The following is a 17,172-nucleotide window of genomic DNA, read 5'->3' on the forward strand; positions in this document are numbered from 1 at the left end:
CTCGCTTGGAGGGGAAGGGGGTCGGGCCAGCCAGCTCCAAAGACCTGCTTTCTGTTCTTTTCCAAATGTTTTGTCATAGACTGACCCGCCCTCCCCGTGTGGCTGTCAGTGAGCCAAGGTGCCTCCAGGCCTGTGGGAGAGACGCTGACGCAGCGGGCATTTCTGAGAGCAGTGGATCCATGGCACTGGCTGTGCTGTCGGGAACCTGGTGGCGCTGGCTTTAGAGACAGACAAGCACTTAGAGGTTCATTATGTCATACAGCGGTCACAGGACTCTTCTGGAACAGCAGTCTGTCTGGAATTACACCATAGAGCTAGTATGGAATTCTGAGCTTTCTGTGGGGGTGGCTGGGACCTAGGAAGTGCCTCGAGTTGTGTTGGGGCCTGAGGTTTTTTTGCCCTCAGGGATTGGTCAGAAGCTTTCTGTAGGTGATGAGGACGAGTCGTGAGTCCAGACTTTTCACCACTCTTCTCGGAGACCACGTCTAGAGCATCTGGACTCTTTAGCTGCATCTGTGAGGGTCCCCCCCATTGCTTGTAGCTGATGGCTGCATTGCAGATGTGTTTTGATGGTGAACTGCTGCCCCCCAGAGGTGTGCATGTGCGTGTAGTTACAGAATGCAGTGGTCGTTGAAGAGCTTGGGAGGTCCAGAAAGCATAGTGAATTAGCCAGCGGTCAGCATTGGTTGCCTTCGTGGACGTACGTACGTAAACGGTGGCTGGTCTGTCACCTCCGTGCCTCCCAGAACCTCAGAGAAAAATTCACTTGCATGAAAAAAAGGTTTCCACTGAATTCGAAGCGCTGTATGCCCAGGTGTTCAGTGTTCCACGTCCTGTGTGTCCTTACCAAGGGCCGCTCGGAACGTGTCCTCTGACGCTCACCGCGGTCCCGAGGGGTCTGCCGTGACAGCCGGCGGGTGGGGCGCTTCGGACCTTCTGCTGTGCCTGTGCTCCCTCTAGTGCCTTCCTGGAGCTGTGGGGCCTGTGTCCCCTGGTCTCCTCAAGTCCTCCAGCCACCTTCTTTGGAACGTCTACCCGCAGTCCTGTGGCTCTGATTAGGTGCCCTGGTGTGTCGAGTGTTGCTTCCTGATAGTGTTTTTTTTGTTTTTTTTTTGTTTTTTTGTTTTTTTTGTTTTGTCTTTTTGTCTTTTCTAGGGCTGCTCCTGTGGCATGTGGAGGTTTCCAGGCTAGGGGTCTGATCGGAGCTATAGCTGCTGGCCTATACCACAGTCACAGCAACATCAGATCCGAGCCGCGTCTGCAACCTACACCACAGCTTGTGGCCACGCCGGATCCTCAACCCACTGAGCAAGGCCAGGGATCGAACCTTCAACCTCATGGTTCCGAGTCGGGTTCGTTAACCACTGATCCACGACGGGAGCTCCCTGATAGTCTTGATAACCCATGTGTCTAAGGCATCAGGAGTGTCATGGGGGTGTGTGTTGTCTTTATGAGGGTCAACTCTGTCCTCATGTGTGAGTCCATGGTGGCTGGATAACTTTGTAGGAGTTCCCGTCGTGGCTCAGTGGTGTAGGTCGCAGACTTGGCTTGGATCCTGTGTTAACTGTGGCGGAGGCCGACAGCTGCAGCTCCGATCGGACCCCTAGCCTGGGACCCTCCATTCGCCCCGGGTGCGGCCGTAGAAAAGACAAAAGACCAAAAAAAAAAAAAGAAAGAAAAAGAAAACCTTTGTATACCTGTAGGGCTCTGGGTTTTGATGTTCAAGCCTAGGATTCTGGCAGTGCTCCAGATTGCTGCAGCAGGTATGGGGGATCTGGTGGCGTTGCCCAGCCCAGGTAAGGAGCTGGGCGGGTCACTTCTGACCCTCAGGTTCAGATGACCGGAAACAGTCTGACAGGAAGGCAACCCCCCCCCCCCGCCCCGTGCGCCAAGTCCTTTGTGCCAGGTGGAGCCACATAGCGGGATGGTTACTGAGGAAGGAAGGAGTCCATTGGTGAGAATCAAACAGGAGGCCGCCCCTGGAGAGGGTGGCTGTGCGTCTGAGAGGGCAGGGACCTTCCGCTGGTCACCTGACTGAATTCCTACGTATCGTGGGATGTTTCTCCTGATTTTGTTCTGTATATTGATTTTGAATCCTTCAACTTTACAGAATTCACTTATTTCATAGTTTTTGGTGGTGTCTTTAGGATTTTCTGTATATAGTATTATGCTGTCTATACATAGTGACAGTATTACTTCTTCCTTTTCAATTAGGATACTTTTAATTCTTTTTTTTTCTTTTTAGGGCTGCACTCATGGCATATGGAAGTTCCCAGGCTAGGGCACTAACTGGAGCTGCAGCTGCCCACCTCCACCACAACCACAGCAATGCGGGGTCTTAGCTGCGTCTGCGACCTGCACCACAGCTCACGGCCGCACTGGATCCTTAACCCACTGAGCGAGGGCAGGGATCATACCTGCACCCTCATGGATGCTAGTCGGGTTTGTTTCCACTGCACCATGGCGGGAGCTCCGGTTTGCTGATGTTTTGTTGAGGATGTTTACATCTATGTTCATTAGGGATATTGGCCTGTAATTTTTTTTGGCTTTTTGCTCTTTCTTGGGGCGCTCCCACGGCATATGGAGGTTCCCAGGCTAGGGGTCGAAGTGGAGCTGTAGCTGCCGGCCTACGCCAGAGCCACAGCAACGCGGGATCCGCGCCGCGTCTGCAACCTACACCACAGCTCACGGCAATGCCAGATCCTTAACCCACCGAGCAAGGGCAGGGATCGAACCCGCAACCTCATGGTTCCTAGTCGGAGTCATTAACCACTGCACCACGACAGGAACTCCATGGCCTGTAATTTTTTTTTTCACGGTGTCGTTGCCTGGATTTGGTATCAGGGTACTGCTGGCCTCATAGAACGAGTTTGGAAGTGTTGCCTTCTCTGATTTTATTCTAATTACTGAAAGCATCTTAGCAAGTGGCAAGACACTTTTAGTTGCATTTATGATTTTTTTTGCACAACAGTGATGTGTAGGACCAGCCACCACCCTGAAATCTCAATTATGCAGCAGCGGATGTGATGATTCAAGAATGATGTGTGGCCTTGCTGGGGTGGTGGGCCGACTCTCCTAACTGTGGTGGGCAGCAGCAGCTGCTTGTGGGACAGCTGCTGTGTGAGGAGAGTCGGATCTTTTGGGATGGGCGGTGCCCAGCGTGTAGGAGTTTCCCGCTGATGAGGATGGAGTGTTTTCTCTTGAGCTGAGCGGTCCCTTAGCCGTCTGGGATTATTGTTCCCGTTTTGGGGGCTGGGATGGCTTTCTGAACCCAAGCACAGCGACCTTGGGGATCAGTGTGTGGAAGTCGCTGACCTGGAGCTCATTCTGGGCCCAAGTCCTGCTTCGTGGGGCTGAGAGCAGGAGTGCTTTCATTGTTCCTGCCGAGTTACGGTGTGGTTCCCTGGCGTCCAGTTTCCTTGCCCCTGACCTGGAACGCCTGTCTGCTGTGGTCTCCTAAGACCTGCCCTGCAGGGGCTGACACAGTCTCAGGTCCCAAGCCGGCTGCCTGCCCCCACCGGTGTCATCGTGACGTAATCCCACTGACTCTCCCTGCTGTGGTCCATGGTGGTTTGGAAACAGCCCAGAGAGAGCCTCTGGAGCCGGGATCTTCCTCCAGGCGAGGCGCCCCACATGAGGTGAGCGCCTGGGCCAGGCGGTGCTGCAGGTTCTGGCCTAACCCGCAGGCCCTTCATCTGCCCAAGGTAGGACAGGGCGCAGGGCAGAGGGGGTGTGAGGGAAGCGCCTGAGCTCATACAGCTCCTTCCATCTGCACAGCGATGCCTTAAAGCTGGCCTCCCCAGCAGGCCCCGGGCACAGAAGGTCACCTGCTCTTGTGCGACTCAGGTGGACACCTTCCCTCTGAGTGTCACCTGGGCTTCTCGAGGTTTTCAGGTCACCTCTGCCCAGCTCAGTTCTGGGGACAGTGTCACTTTTTGTTTTTTTTAATTTTTTGCTTTTTAGGGGCCACACCTGTGCCATATGGAGGTTCCCAGGCTAGGGGTCGAATCGGAGCTACAGCTGCCGGCCTGCACCCCAGCCACAGCAACGCAGGATCTGAGCCACGTCTGCGACCTACAGCTCATGGCAACGCTGGATCCTTAACCCCCTGAGTGAGGCCAGGAATTGAACCTGCAACCTCATGGTTCCTGGTCAGATTTGTTTCCATCCACGAATGGGAGCTCCAGGTGTCGCTTTTTAAAGACTCCGTTGTAGAACACAAGTGTTGTGGGGCAATCGCCTGCTCCTGGCTCGGCGCTCGCCGTGCACCTGATGGTGTTGGTCTCTGACTTGCCCTCTGCTTGTCCTGGGTGGTCCTGGGGCGTGTGAGCCAGGGTCGTGTCGCGGGAGTGAGAGGGGCCCACCCTAGTCCTCTGTGCACGGGGCTTGAGGTTCAGGGACACAGCCGCTCTGAGCAGACGCGGGAGGCTGAACTTTTACTTCAAAGAAATGCTGCTTTTTTTCCCTTTCTACTGCTTTTTTTCTTTTTGCCTTTCTGTAAAGAGATGCTGCTTTTAAAACAAAACAGAGAGCTCCCTTTTGAAATTGCCACGTCTGTGGCATCTTTGAGCAGTCTTTCTGGGAGCCTTAAGCTCAGAGTGACTGATCTTGAAAAGAACTAGGCAATGCCGGCAGTCGAATTGGGAGATGAGAGGGTGGAGACAAGGGGAGAGGGCCATGCCGTATGGGCCATTTTTTCCCTCCCATATTTTATCATGAAATTTTACAAACATACAGAAGAGTAGAAAGAATTGTTCAGTGGCCTCCCTTTACCAGCACCTGACTCCATAGTGCCTTGCCTTGTTCCTCTTCACTCTACACGCTGGCCGTGCGTCCACCCTGTCTTATGATGCATGTCAAGGGGAGTGGCAGCTTTCAGTCTCTGATCCTTAAACACCTGAGCGTGTGTTGCACTAGCTGGAGTTCAGTATTTTTTTTTTTTTTTTTTGCTTTTTTGCTTTTTAGGGCTGCACCTGCGGCATATGGAGGTTCCCAAGCTGGGGTCGAATCAGAGCTGCAGCTGCCGGCCTACACCACAGCCACAGCAACATGCAATCCAAGCCTCGTCTGCAGGCTACACCACAGCTCCCAGCAATGCTGCATCCTTAACCCACTGAGCGGGGCTGGGGATCAAACCTGCGTCCTCATGGTTCCTAGTTGGGTTCATTAACCACTGAGCCATGATGGCAACTCCTGAGTTCAGTATTTGTGGTTCCTGATGCTGCTTATTATTGCTTGTTTAACAAACATCCCATCAGGGTACGGCCATAAAATAACTGCTGATTTAATGTGTGTATGACTTTAAACCGATTCAGAAGGCTGTGGGATGAATGGCAGGTGCCCTGCCGACAGTCAGGGCTTATTTAGAGAGGCGTGTCCTCAGGTCGAAACCTCGGGGAACATTTGTCATTTTCCCGCCAGCCTTCCTCATGCTCTGCTGGCCTGAGGTGGTTCTGGCCTCACTTTCCTATTCCCTGTGCCCCAGACCAAGTGGTGGCCGGAGAGCTACTCTCTGGGCTTAGGTCCCTCTGCCCCTGTCACTTGGTCTTCTTTCCTGCGGCCTGGTGTGATGGTGTGGCTCCAGCCCTGGGACACCGTCCACAGCTCCCCCCGCCTGTTAGCGAGGATCTCAGACACAGAACAAGTTTATTAGGAAGAATTGGCTTGCGCAGCTGTGGCAGCTACGTCCCAGGACCTCCAGGCAGCAGGCTGGAAACCTAGTGGGGCCAGTGTTTGTAGTTTCAGTCCCAGGAAGAGCCTGTGTTTCACTTTGAGTCCAAAGACTGGGAAAGACCAATGTTTTAGCTCACAGCTGTCAGGCAGGAACGTTCCCCTGTATGCATTGTAGCCTGAGCCCCTTCTGTCCTGTTCAGGAAGAGCCCAGATTAGTTAGGGTTCAAACTTAGAGACGACTGATGTCCCAGCTTGCAGCCAGGCAGGGGCCCCCCTCCTCGTTGTGGGTGCATCTGCCTCCTCTGCTCAGGCCTTCAACTGCTGGGACAAGCCTACCACACTAGGGAGGGCAGTCTTCTTTCTCTGCTCACAGATTTAAACTCTCATCCAGAAACACACACACACACACACAAAAGGAGTTCCCGTCTGGCTCAGTGGTTAATGAATCCAAATAGGAACCATGAGGTTGCGCGTTCGATCCCTGGCCTTACTCAGTGGGTTAAGGATCCGGTGTTGCCGTGAGCTGTGGTGTAGGTCGCAGACGCGGCTTGGATCCCATGTTGTTGTGGCTTTGGCGTAGGCCGGCAGCTACATCTCCGATTCAACCCCTAGCCTGGGAACCTCCGTATGCCGCGGGAGCAGCTCAAGAAATGACAAAAAAACAAGAAAAAAAAAAAAACAAGAAAAAAAAAAGACGGAAACACAGACACACCAGAATAATGTTTGACCAAGAACGTGTGGGCCTCCCATGGCCAAGTCCCGTTGATACCTAAAATTAACTATCAGAGACTGGCTGCAGAGAGACCCCAAACCCTGCCGCTGGTAGGCAGGGCCTTGCATGAGCCTGCTGTCGTCTCTGGGCAGTTTGCTCACTCTTCCGCTTGTTCACTTGTTCACTCTAATACTCATGCAGAGCAGGTGGACGTGCAGGGCTGTTCCCACGGCCTTTGCCGTGCTGGCCTTGGCGGTGCGGTGGGATCTCAGGTGGGCACTGGGGGGTGCCCCGGTCTCCGTTGCTTTGGTGAATATGCATGCACTGCTTTTGAAAACCAGAGGAATAGCTTTTGTTTTCTAAAAGAAGGTTGACCCCACGTAAATCTTGTCCTATAGCCCATGACACTTTGGACTGTGCCTCAGTCTAAGAGTCCCACGTGTCATTAGTCGTGTAGACGGACACTCACTCCACATCCTTCGAGGCAGCAGGTCCTTGTCGTGGGAGCTGGTACCTCGAGGCTGGGTGTCACGATGACCTAGTTTTCCGTTTCATCATGCTTTGTGTGTGTGTGCGTGGCTGCGCCTGGGGCATGCGGAAGTTTGGGGGCCAGGGACTGAACCTGCGCCACAGCAGCGACCCCAACGACAGCAGTGACCCCGCAGACCACTAACCCACTGGGCCACCAGGGAACTCCCGTGTCGCCTTTTAAAGATGTTTGTCCTCAGAGTTCTTTAGAAACCTGTCGGATTTGCTTGGACCCACGCTTGCTTCAAGGCCCCGTGACAGGCCTTTGGCGTGGTTTCCTCACGAGGCCCCCGCTCACGCCACCCCTCCGTTGTTTGTTCTGAAGTGAAGCCGGGCTGGCTCTCAGCCTGGCCCTGTCCCCTCTCTTCCTGCAGTGCTTCATCGCTACAGACACATCCTGGGACTGTGGCAGCCGGACATCGGGCCGTACGGAGGACTGCTGAACGTGGTGGTGAGTCCGAGCGCCTCGCCTGGAGTCTTGCGGTTGGGGCCCTGCCCTCCTGCCAGGGTGCAGGCCAGTGGCTCCCCTGTGGCAGAGTAGTCACAGGGACTTCTCAGCCAGGTGTTGTCTCCAAATGAGCAGAGATCCCTTTTAAGTAGCTCCTGGCTGCGGCCACATCCGCCAACTTGGAGGTGATGGTGGTGGAGTGCCAGTTGCCATGAGAGCGTCTTCCCTTGCCCGGTCCCAGCCTCCTGGACACCGAGGGCCATCGGCTTTCATTCCCCAGGACACTCGTTTGGGCCTCTGCGCTAGCTCCTCGCCCTAAATCAGGGGTCTGCAGGCTGAAAGGAAAGGAGGCTGCATGGAGCCCTTGGGGCCTGGCCCTGGGACCGCTTGGCATAGGCCAGGTGTCCTGGCAGGTGCCTGTCTCTGCAGGCGCACCCAGCTGGGACTGCCACAGGCCCCTTCTGGTGTCCCAGTGCATGCCGAGCGCTTGCTCTGTGGCAGATGCTGCCCGGCGCCCAGAGACACTCTCGGGCTGCGGCATCGGCTGGTCACCAGGCATTTGCAGCCTTGGGAGCAGGCAGGGCTGGCTCTGGGGTTTCCTCTCTTCACATAATGCTGGGGCCAGGGTCCTCGTTGGCTGGTGAAACAGGCAGGTACGTGCTTTCTGGGACCCTGGGTCCCTCCAGGACCTTAGAGCGACTCCCCACACGCCACTCACAGCAAATGAGTTGTACACACTGGGTGGGTTAGAACAGCGGATGTACCCTCCCCGCCTGGAGTCTATGGTTGTGGTGTTTCGGGGCCAGGCTCCCTCCACGGGCTGCAGGGGAGGGTCCTTCCTGCTCCTTCCAGCTCCTGGGGCTCTAGGCTCCCTGGGCTGCAGCTGTGTCCCTCCAGCCTCTGCCTCTGATGTCACGGGGCCTTTTCTTCTCCTCTGTATGTCCGGGCCCCTCTCTGCCTGGGTACAGGTGACTGCACCTGGGCCTACCTGGGTCTTCTGACTCCCCTGCACGTCTTTTCTGCCACACGGTCATGAGGTTTGCAGGGTCGAGCGATTAGTGCGTGGGCCCCTTGGGCCTTTATGCAGCTGACTGTGCTTCCAAGGAGGAAAAGGTGCCTTTATCGGGGGAGAGGGGCCACCAGCACCTGACCAGAGGGTCCACATTAGCTCTCTAGCTAACGCGGTTGGGTGGCCCATGTTAACGAACCAGCAGAAGGGCGGTGACCTCAGGCCCGTCCTGCTGGGATCGGAAGGACACAGCCTCACTTCTGTGGAGCTCCTGCCAAAAAACACACAACCTGAATTTAATCTTGAGCCGCTCTTCCCGTAAACTCACGCTTGGGGCCGGCCAAGGTCACTGCTCTCCACCGCCCTCCCCGCCTGGCCTGCGCCTCCTTTTCAGGCTGGCTCCCTGAGGTCTTCGGGCAGCATTTTAACTTCACCTCATGCAGTCTTTATAGCTGGTCTCAGCAGGAGGGGCTGTTTGATAGACACTCCTTGGTCTTATCCAGGAGGAAAGTCTTCGGGTTTTAATTTTTATATGCTTCCCGGTCACTTGCCTGGCTTATTTTGAAAAGTAGCTGTTCAGGTTTTGGCCCCTTTGAAAAACTCAGGTCTGACTTTTCTTGGGCTTAACTGGCAGCAGCATCTGGCAGGATGTAGCCCCTGCTGGTGCTCTTGTGGTGCCTGCGGTGCCTCTGGAGCAGAAACTGGACCCGGGTGGGACTGTTATGGTTGCTGAGCTCGGGGGAGGTGGCTGACCTTGGATGTTGCCCAGCTGGTGGTGCAGGGAAACAAAGTCAGGTGCCCTTTGGGCAGTGCTGGTGTCCTGATTTTGCTTTCCTGCCATTATGCACGTGCTCAGCAGGCCAGAGGCCGGATCTAGGGGACCAGCCGCAGCTTGTGTGTAGCTCGTGGGTCTGCCTTGTGGGGCTGGTGGGGCCTCCGGACAGCCTTGGCGTGGGCTCCTTTGAGCCTGGTTTGCATGGGCCACCGGCTGACTGTGGTTACTGTTACTCCGTGTTTTGCTTGCCAGGTGGGCTTTGGGGCAGGGATAAATATTCCTTCATATTCTTTTTTTTTTTCTTTCTTTTTAGGACCGCACCCGAGGCATATGGGAGTTCCCAGGCTAGGGATCCAATGGGAGCTGTAGCTGCTGGCCTACACTACAGCCACACAGGACCCGAGCCATGTCCACGACCAATACCGCAGCTCACGGCAGTGCCAGATCCTTAACCCACTGAGCGAGGCCAGGGATCAAACCCGCAGCCTCGTGGATGCTAGTCGGGATCGTTAACCGCTGAGCCACGGAGGGAACTCCCAGTTCCCTCATATTCTTTATGGTTTGGTGGAAACATCCATTAAGAAACTCGCTTTGCATTTATTCTGTTTAATGTCACTGGGGAAGCCTCGCTTTGAGGACCATCCCACAGGGACAGGCCAGACAGCTGTCAGCGTGGGCAGGTTCTTTCATTCGGGGAGGGTGATAATTGTTTTCCTTACTGGCAATTTTGTTTTGTTTTGTTTTGTTTTAAGGCTTCTGAAAGCAGGGGATACTTAGGGGAAAATGGAACCCCCGACAGGACAGTGCCACGTGGCTCTTGTCTCAGACAGTTAGCTACAGAAGCCATTAAGTTCTCTCCCCCTCTGTCACTAGAGCAGAAGCTGTGGATCCAAGCTCCCCTGGGAAGGTGGGACCCACTGCAGGGGGTCTCAAGGGGGCCTGCAGAGGCTCCCCGGGAATGGGCCGGCGTTTGCTGAGTGCCAGTGGCCGGGGCTGCTCCCTCCACCTCCCATTCACCACTCTTCCCACTTGCTGGTTTGAACACACACGAGAGTAGCAGGAATGGCGACACAAGGCCTGAAGACAGGTGCCTTCCAGATCCGGCAGGTGGCCAGTGGGCCAGACGCACATGTTTGTCTTTGCCCTTGGCCTTTTCAGTATTTCAAAGCAAGTCCCAGGCCCGTGTCATTTCATGCCTGTGCTTCATTGTGGATCATCTCTAAAGACAGGTGTGTTCCTGCAAAGCCACCCAGGCGCGGTCCTTGGGGCATCTCAGCACGGGCGGGAATTCTTGAATTGCCCGAGTCCCAGGCCATGCTGAGGCTCCCTGACTGTCTCGGACCTGCCTTGGACAGCTGGCTTGTTGACGTCAGGGTCTCGAGCAGGCCCCCGTGCGGTGCCGTTTCGTTTGCTTCATGAATACCGCCTGTCAAAAGCCGCACCCCGTTTTTCCTGTGGTCAGTTGTCCTATTGGGTGTTGCTCTTCCAAGATCATTCCTGCTTCTTCCTTGTGTCTTTTAGCTTGTTCCTGCAACCCTACCTCTGCTTCAGAGCTGGAAGTTCTCTCTAAAAGAGATTGGGTGCAGGTCTAACCACTGCATTTTCTTTGTTTCTCTTTTCTTTTTACTGCCACGCCTGCAGCATGCAGAAAGAAGTTCCCAGGCTAGGGGATAATTGGAACTGCAGCTGCCGGCCTACACCACAGCCACAGCAACACCAAATCCTCAACCCGCTGAGCGAGGCCAAGGGTTGTGCCCGCATCCTCACGGACACTATGTTGGGTTCTTAACCTGCTGAGCCACAACAGGAACTTCAAACCACTGTATTTTCTATTAAAAAGTTGATTTTTCCGGCTTTATTAAGGTATAATTGACAAAATTATAAAATATATTCAGTGTATGTGGTGGAAGGAGTTTCCCTGTCTAGTTAACACAGCAGCCGTCACTTCATTTTTATCCTTTTTTGAGGGTTGGGGAAAACCCTGAGTTCTGTTTCTCGGCAGAGTTCAATGGTGGAATACAGTCTCAGCAACTTCAGTCACCGAGTTTCCCCTTGGCTAAGCGAGCGACGTGTGGTTACGGCGTGCTGGCGGGTGGGGCCGCGCTGGCCCTGCTGTGCTGCATGGGGGCCGAGGGTGGTCCTCGCGGTGAGCTGGGGCTGGGGACGCTCTGCCTCAGCCCCACCCCCGTGTGAACCTGCTCGCAGGTGGATGGCTTTTTCATCATTGGCTGGATGTACCTGCCGCCCCACGACCCCCACGTGGATGACCCGATGCGGTTCAAGCCCTTGTTTAGGATCCACCTGATGGAGAGGAAGTCGGCCACGGTGGAGTGCATGTACGGCCACAGGGGACCCCACAATGGTCACATCCAGGTGAGCCCATGCAGGTGGGGGCGGGGCCCCGCTGTGGGCTGTTTGTGCCGCTGTTGCTCCGGGAGCCTCCCGGACTCTGCCTCCACTCGGAACCATTTGTTCTTCTGTGCTCGACTCCTCTTCCTTTGCTCCTCTTAGCAAGGGTGTCAGCTTGGGATGAGTCGCTGTCCTGGCCGACGGCCACGTGAGAGCCAGCGTGTTGTCTACCTCACTAGGAAAGTGCCAGCCCCTTTGTGCTGCTCTAGGGCACCCCCTGGGAAGAGCGAGGCCTGTCCAGGAAGGAAGCGTGCTCAGGGGGTTCTGAGCCCGTTCCTCGACTGGCCCCCAGCGGGGCTCCTTGGGCCCCCGTAGATGAGAGGGTGCTTTGGGGTGGGAGGGGCTGGTGGTGCTGCCTGCTTGGTGGGGTCCCCAGGCTGACCCGTCACCCTTTCTCCTTGTCATGGGTGCTCAAGATCGTGAAGAAGGACGAGTTCTCCACCAAGTGCAACCAGACAGACCACCACCGAATGTCCGGCGGGAGGCAGGAGGTGAGGCTGAACCCTGCCGTCCCATGGGGGAGACATGAGGGTGGGCGGTTTGATGGGGCCAGCGCACCTCCAGCGAGAGGCACGTCCTGGGGCTTGTTCTCATGTTGGGAACATGTCTGCCAAGCCCAGGTCCCCACTCCTTGCCGCCCAGGGCACATGGACTGAGTCCTCCGTCACCCCTTTTTTATTTTTTATTTTTTTGTCTTTTTGCCTTTTTCTAGAGCCGCACCCACGGCATATTTGGCTAGGGGTCTAATCGGAGCTGCAGCCACTGGCCTATGCCAGAGCCACAGCAGTGCAGGATCCGAGCCGCATCTGCAACCTACACCACAGCTCACGGCAATGCTGGATCCTTAACCCACTGAGCAAGGCCAGGGATCGATGCCGCAACCTCTTGGTTCCTTCGGATTCGTTAACCAGTGAGCCACGATGGGAACCCCTTCTGTCGCCCCTTTGACGAGCTCTGTGGGCTGTGGGGTCTCTTGATGTGAGTTGCAGGGAGAGCTGGAGGCTCTCTGCTCGGGAACCCCATGGCAGAGGTTCCTGGATCACAGGCACACAGTGCGTGAAGGGTTTCTTTTCTGCATGGGTAAATCTGTATCACAGCACCATTTCAAAAGATTGCTAAGGAAAAACCCGGACTGTTAAATGTTAACCCAGGATGCTCTCGCAGCTCATGTCCATTTGTTGGGGGTGCACCTCTGTTTCTGAGTCTGAGACAATGCAGGCCTCAGGTGCACCCGAGCTGCTCGGAGTCCCTGGAGCGAAACAAGGCCGAGTTTCCTCAGATCTGCAACATGTGAGGATGACGGAATGCCAGGCTTTCTTCGCATGTCACGCCGTCATCCAGTTTCACACACAGCCATGTGCCCCTGTAGTTTGTGTGTAAGTGCAACATGTCAACAGCGCTTTTCCAAGAGTAGACACTCCTCAGCTGTTGAGACCTTAGAAAAGCCAGACAGTGGATTTCTAGAAGTACATCCTCTGGGATCAGGAAAAGCCCCCGTGAGCCAACTTCCATGTAAAAGTCATAACAAGAGAGTTGTGGCTCAGCGGTAACGAACCTGACCAGTGACATGAGCTTGCGGGTTCGATCCCTGGTCTCGCTCAGTGGGTTAAGGATCCGGTGTTGCCATGAGCTGTGGTGTAGGTCGCAGATGTGGCGCACATCCTGCATTGCTGTGGTTGTGGGGTAGGCGGCAGCAACAGCTCCGATTAGACCCCTAGCCTGGGAACCTCCATATGCCACAGGTGCAACCCTAAAAAGACAGGAAAAAAAAGTAATAACAAGTTCGTTGTGGAAATGAGAAAAACACCTAGAAGTTAAGGAGAAAATAAATGCCTTGTTGGAATCCTGCCTCTGGTGGTTAATTTGCACTTCTCTTAGGTCAGTGGTAGGATTGGTGTCCTGTAGCAGAGCCCTTTGTGGTTCATTTTCTGTGAAATGTTTTCGTGTCTGTTGCCACTGGTTTTAGTTGGTGTTGGTGTGTTTCTCGGCGATTTGGAGCAGCTTTCATCCTGGGGGGAAGTGTACCCTCCAAGATGAGTTGCAAACATTTTTTCCTCATTCTTGTTTTGTCTTTTCATTTGATGTGAGGTATGTTTTCATCTAAGGAATTTATTTATTTTTAATTATTATTATTATTATTATTTTTTGTCTTTAGGGCCGCACCTGCAGCATGTGGAGGTTCCCAGGCTGGGGTCAAATTGGAGCTACAGCTGCCGGCCTGCACCACAGCCACAGCAATGCGGGATCCGAGCTGTATCTGTGACCTACACCACAGCTGACAGCAATGCCAGATCCTTAACCCACTGAGCGAGGCCAGGGATCGAACCTGCATCCTCATGGATGCTAGTCAGGTTTGTTAACCACTGAGCCACAGCCGGAACTCCTAAGGATTTTATTTTTAAGTTTGCTATGTAGTCAGATGTGTAAGTCTTTTCCTTGGCAGCATCTTACTTTGATGTCAGCTGACAGTTCTTTTGAAATTCTGTTTATGGATGAGCTCGTGTTTGTATGTGTGTGTTTTCCACAGTTATTGCTTGTTCTGTGGATTTGCTCTGTAACATGCGAGGTCCAGCCCACCCTGGCTTTAGGGAGCATGCTCCCTGGTGACCCCAGTGTTGGTACCGCGGGTCTGGTTGTCCTCTGGGATTGGCAGTGCCGTCTTGTCGCACGCGGCCGTTTGAAGTCGGTTTTCTCCTGGTAGATCTCACACGTTTGTTGTAAAGCACTTGGTCTTTTGTTGCTGGTGGAAATGGACCTTGGTTCGCGTATCTTCCACCTGGTGACTTTATATGTAAAAAGTCTTCCGTGTTGGAGTTCCTGTCATGGCTCAGTGGAAACAAATCTGACTAGTGTCCGTGAGGACAAAGGTTCGATCCTTGGCCTCGCTCAGTGGGTTAAGGATCCAGCATTGCCGTGACCTGTGGTGTCGGTCGTAGATGTGGCCCAGATCTGCCTTTGCTGTTGCTGTGTGTGTGTAGGCCAGTGGCTACATCTCCGATTCAGCCCCTAGCCTGGCAACCTCCATGTGTGTGGGTACAGCCCTAAAAACAAACCGGTCAACAAACCTCTTGCGTGTTCATTTGGTGCCCACCTATCTTGCTGAACTCCCTCCCTCCCTCCCCCCCCCTTTCCTTTTGGGCCACACCCGTGGCATGTGGAAGTTTCCGGGCCAGGGATTGAACCTGCACCCCAGCAGTGACCCAAGCCACAGCAGTGGCAAGACCATGTCCTTAGCCTGCTGAGCCACCAGGGACTCCTCTTTTTTATTTAGAACTGCCTTTGAGTTGATTACCTTGAGGTGTGCAGGATGATACTGCTTATCTGCAGGTAATGACGGTTCCCGCCTCATTAACCTCGTGTGTGGACCGCACCCTCGTCCAGGGGTGCGCGTGGTTCCCGTCCAGTCTGAGGCCGCAGGGTGGCAGAGTCAAGACAGGTCTTAGTGTGTTAGGACTGGAGCTGCGTACTGCTGTTTTATTGAGAGAGGTGTGTTTGTTTGTTGCAACTGAGAGCAGACGTCGAGTTTACCAGTTTTTCGAGCGTCTGTGGGAGCCACCCGGCGAGTTTCCTCCTCATCGAGGAGGTAGCGGCTTATGCTACCAGGGCGCTGATGGTGGGCCATTTTGAGGTCTGGGGAGCAGCCCTCATTCGATCGTGGGAGTGGCTCTCTGCTCCTGGGTATCGCTGGGTCGCGTCTCATTTAGCAGCTCTGCACGGACGAACGCGCTTGGCCTACTGTTGGGCGCTCTGTTGGTTGGGTTTTAGTAGCGGTCTTCCGCTGGCTCCTAGACCTGGGGAGCCTTTCTTTCTGTCCAGGCCTTGGAATGAAAATTGCTGGTGGGCTTGGGACTCCCGCTGGGCGGGGTGGGGAGATGCTGCATTGTAGGGCCCCATCCCAGAGCCCCGGGGGCAGGGAGCCTGCCATCTGGCCCACCATCACTCCCTCCGTCTCTGCTGCCGGGGGTCTCCTGGCTCCTCTCTCTCTCTGTCTCTCCCTCTCCCCCTCCCCTCAGAGTGGGGAGTTCTCTCGGGGATTCCTGTGTCAGCCTGTAACGCCTTCCCCGAGCGGCTTCAGGCTCCAGGGAGAGAGGAGGAGCCGAGAGGCGGGCCCTGCCGTGTTTCCTGACTGTTCTGAGGATGGGGTGAGAGGCTGAGCCCTAGCTTCTGGGCTGCTCTGTGCTATGATGGTTGGCAGTCACTTAACGTTCTGGGCCAAGATGGTGGCCTAAGGGGCAGGAAGGTGAACCGGCTCCAGGCAGAGGGCCATCCTTGGCCCCTGGGACCAACGGCCACCCCAGCCCCTGGAGGCTGTGCCAGTTCTGATCCCTTTGGAGCCCTGCTCAGGACACCCCTACCCCAGTCCTTTTCATCAGCACCCCAAGCCAGCTCTGCATCAGCTGTACCTCTGGAGGGCTTGGAGTCCCCATCCCACCCCCTCTCCCAGACTCTAATTCTGGGGTTCCTGCCAGCTCTGTGCACCTTCCAAGGCCAAGGCCAGACTGTCCTGTCGTGGGATCTGGTGCTCAGGGCGAGAGCGTCCTGCTTGCTCCTTCTGGGTCCCTACTGGGTGCTCCTCAAACTGCGGCCTCATCGCCTGGGTCCTTGAGGGCAGCACAGGCCCTGGTGGCCCCTGACCTCAGCAGACGCTGCCCGGTGTCCCGTGGGTGATGGCGGGGCTGAGCCGCGCCCTGGCCCGGCCTTGAGGAAGGACTCGGGCACTGCACTCCCCTCTGTGGCGCACAAATTGCTTTTATTTTGCTTTCCTGTGTCTTATGTACTTTCTCCTCCCGTTCCTGACATTGTACGTCTTCACCTTCAGATGCAAAATCCTCAGAATCGGCGGGGCAGAGAGGGCTGACGCAGCCGCTCCAGGGCGGCCCGTGTCCATTCTCCACTGTCCCTGTGCGTCCCTCGGCCTCTGTGATGTAGCTGCAGTCTGACTGTCTGATGGGGATAGTGTTTCTTTTTCTTTTTTTTAAGCTTAACTGTTATTCCAGAAACACTTCCCGGTCTCCTTAGAGTTCCTTAAAGACTTTATTTTTAACGCAGCATTGCGTCCGTCACCTCGCTGCTGTGCAGTGGCCCCGTGCCGCTGTGGCACTATGTGCGTGACTGTGCCCTTGCGGTTGGACCCGGGGTTGGTGCTCAGATGTTGGAGTTCCTCCTGTTGCCCCCTGACCACGTGTGTGAGGGGCTTAGCCTCTGGGGGGGTCTCAGTCCTAGTCTCTAAATCGGGCCATGAGATCACCTGTGGCCCCGAGCGACTGTGGAGGCTCGAGTGGACACTGCGTTGGAGTGCTTTAGCACCAGGCCTAGGAGCTGCCCACGAGAGACGCCATCATCGTTCCTGTGACCACGCTGCCTGAACTCTGCAGAAACGGCCTGTGGGTTTGGATCCTGCAGAAATAGATTTGGGGAAAAGGCCCTGAAGATATTCCAGATTCCTTCTGCGTGCCGTCAGTGTGCTGATCCCCATTTGCGGCCCACCGGGGCACGTGAGCCCCCTGCCTCGCTGTGCCCCTGTCGGCCCTGGCCTTGGCCCTGGTGGAGATGAGGCGGGCAAGCCCATGGCCTTCGGTGAGCTTTGCTTGGGCCACTTGCTGGCTGGGTGGCCCTGG

The 17,172-nt window shown here is 55.2% G+C and overlaps 1 protein-coding gene across 2 annotated transcripts in view; it reads left to right on the forward strand.

Moving 5' to 3' along the window:
* The window catches only part of FBXO31 (F-box protein 31), a 44,614-nt gene that overhangs the window by 18,346 nt on the left and 9,096 nt on the right, over positions 1 to 17,172 (forward strand). For both annotated transcript variants that reach the window (XM_047788787.1, XM_047788788.1), the window contains 3 exons: positions 7,288 to 7,364; positions 11,351 to 11,518; positions 11,971 to 12,045. In XM_047788787.1, coding sequence (XP_047644743.1) covers positions 7,288 to 7,364; positions 11,351 to 11,518; positions 11,971 to 12,045 — 320 coding nt within the window. The remainder of the gene's footprint in view (positions 1 to 7,287; positions 7,365 to 11,350; positions 11,519 to 11,970; positions 12,046 to 17,172) is intronic.

This window comes from Phacochoerus africanus, chromosome 8 (genome assembly GCF_016906955.1).
Source record: "Phacochoerus africanus isolate WHEZ1 chromosome 8, ROS_Pafr_v1, whole genome shotgun sequence".
NCBI lineage: Eukaryota > Metazoa > Chordata > Mammalia > Artiodactyla > Suidae > Phacochoerus > Phacochoerus africanus.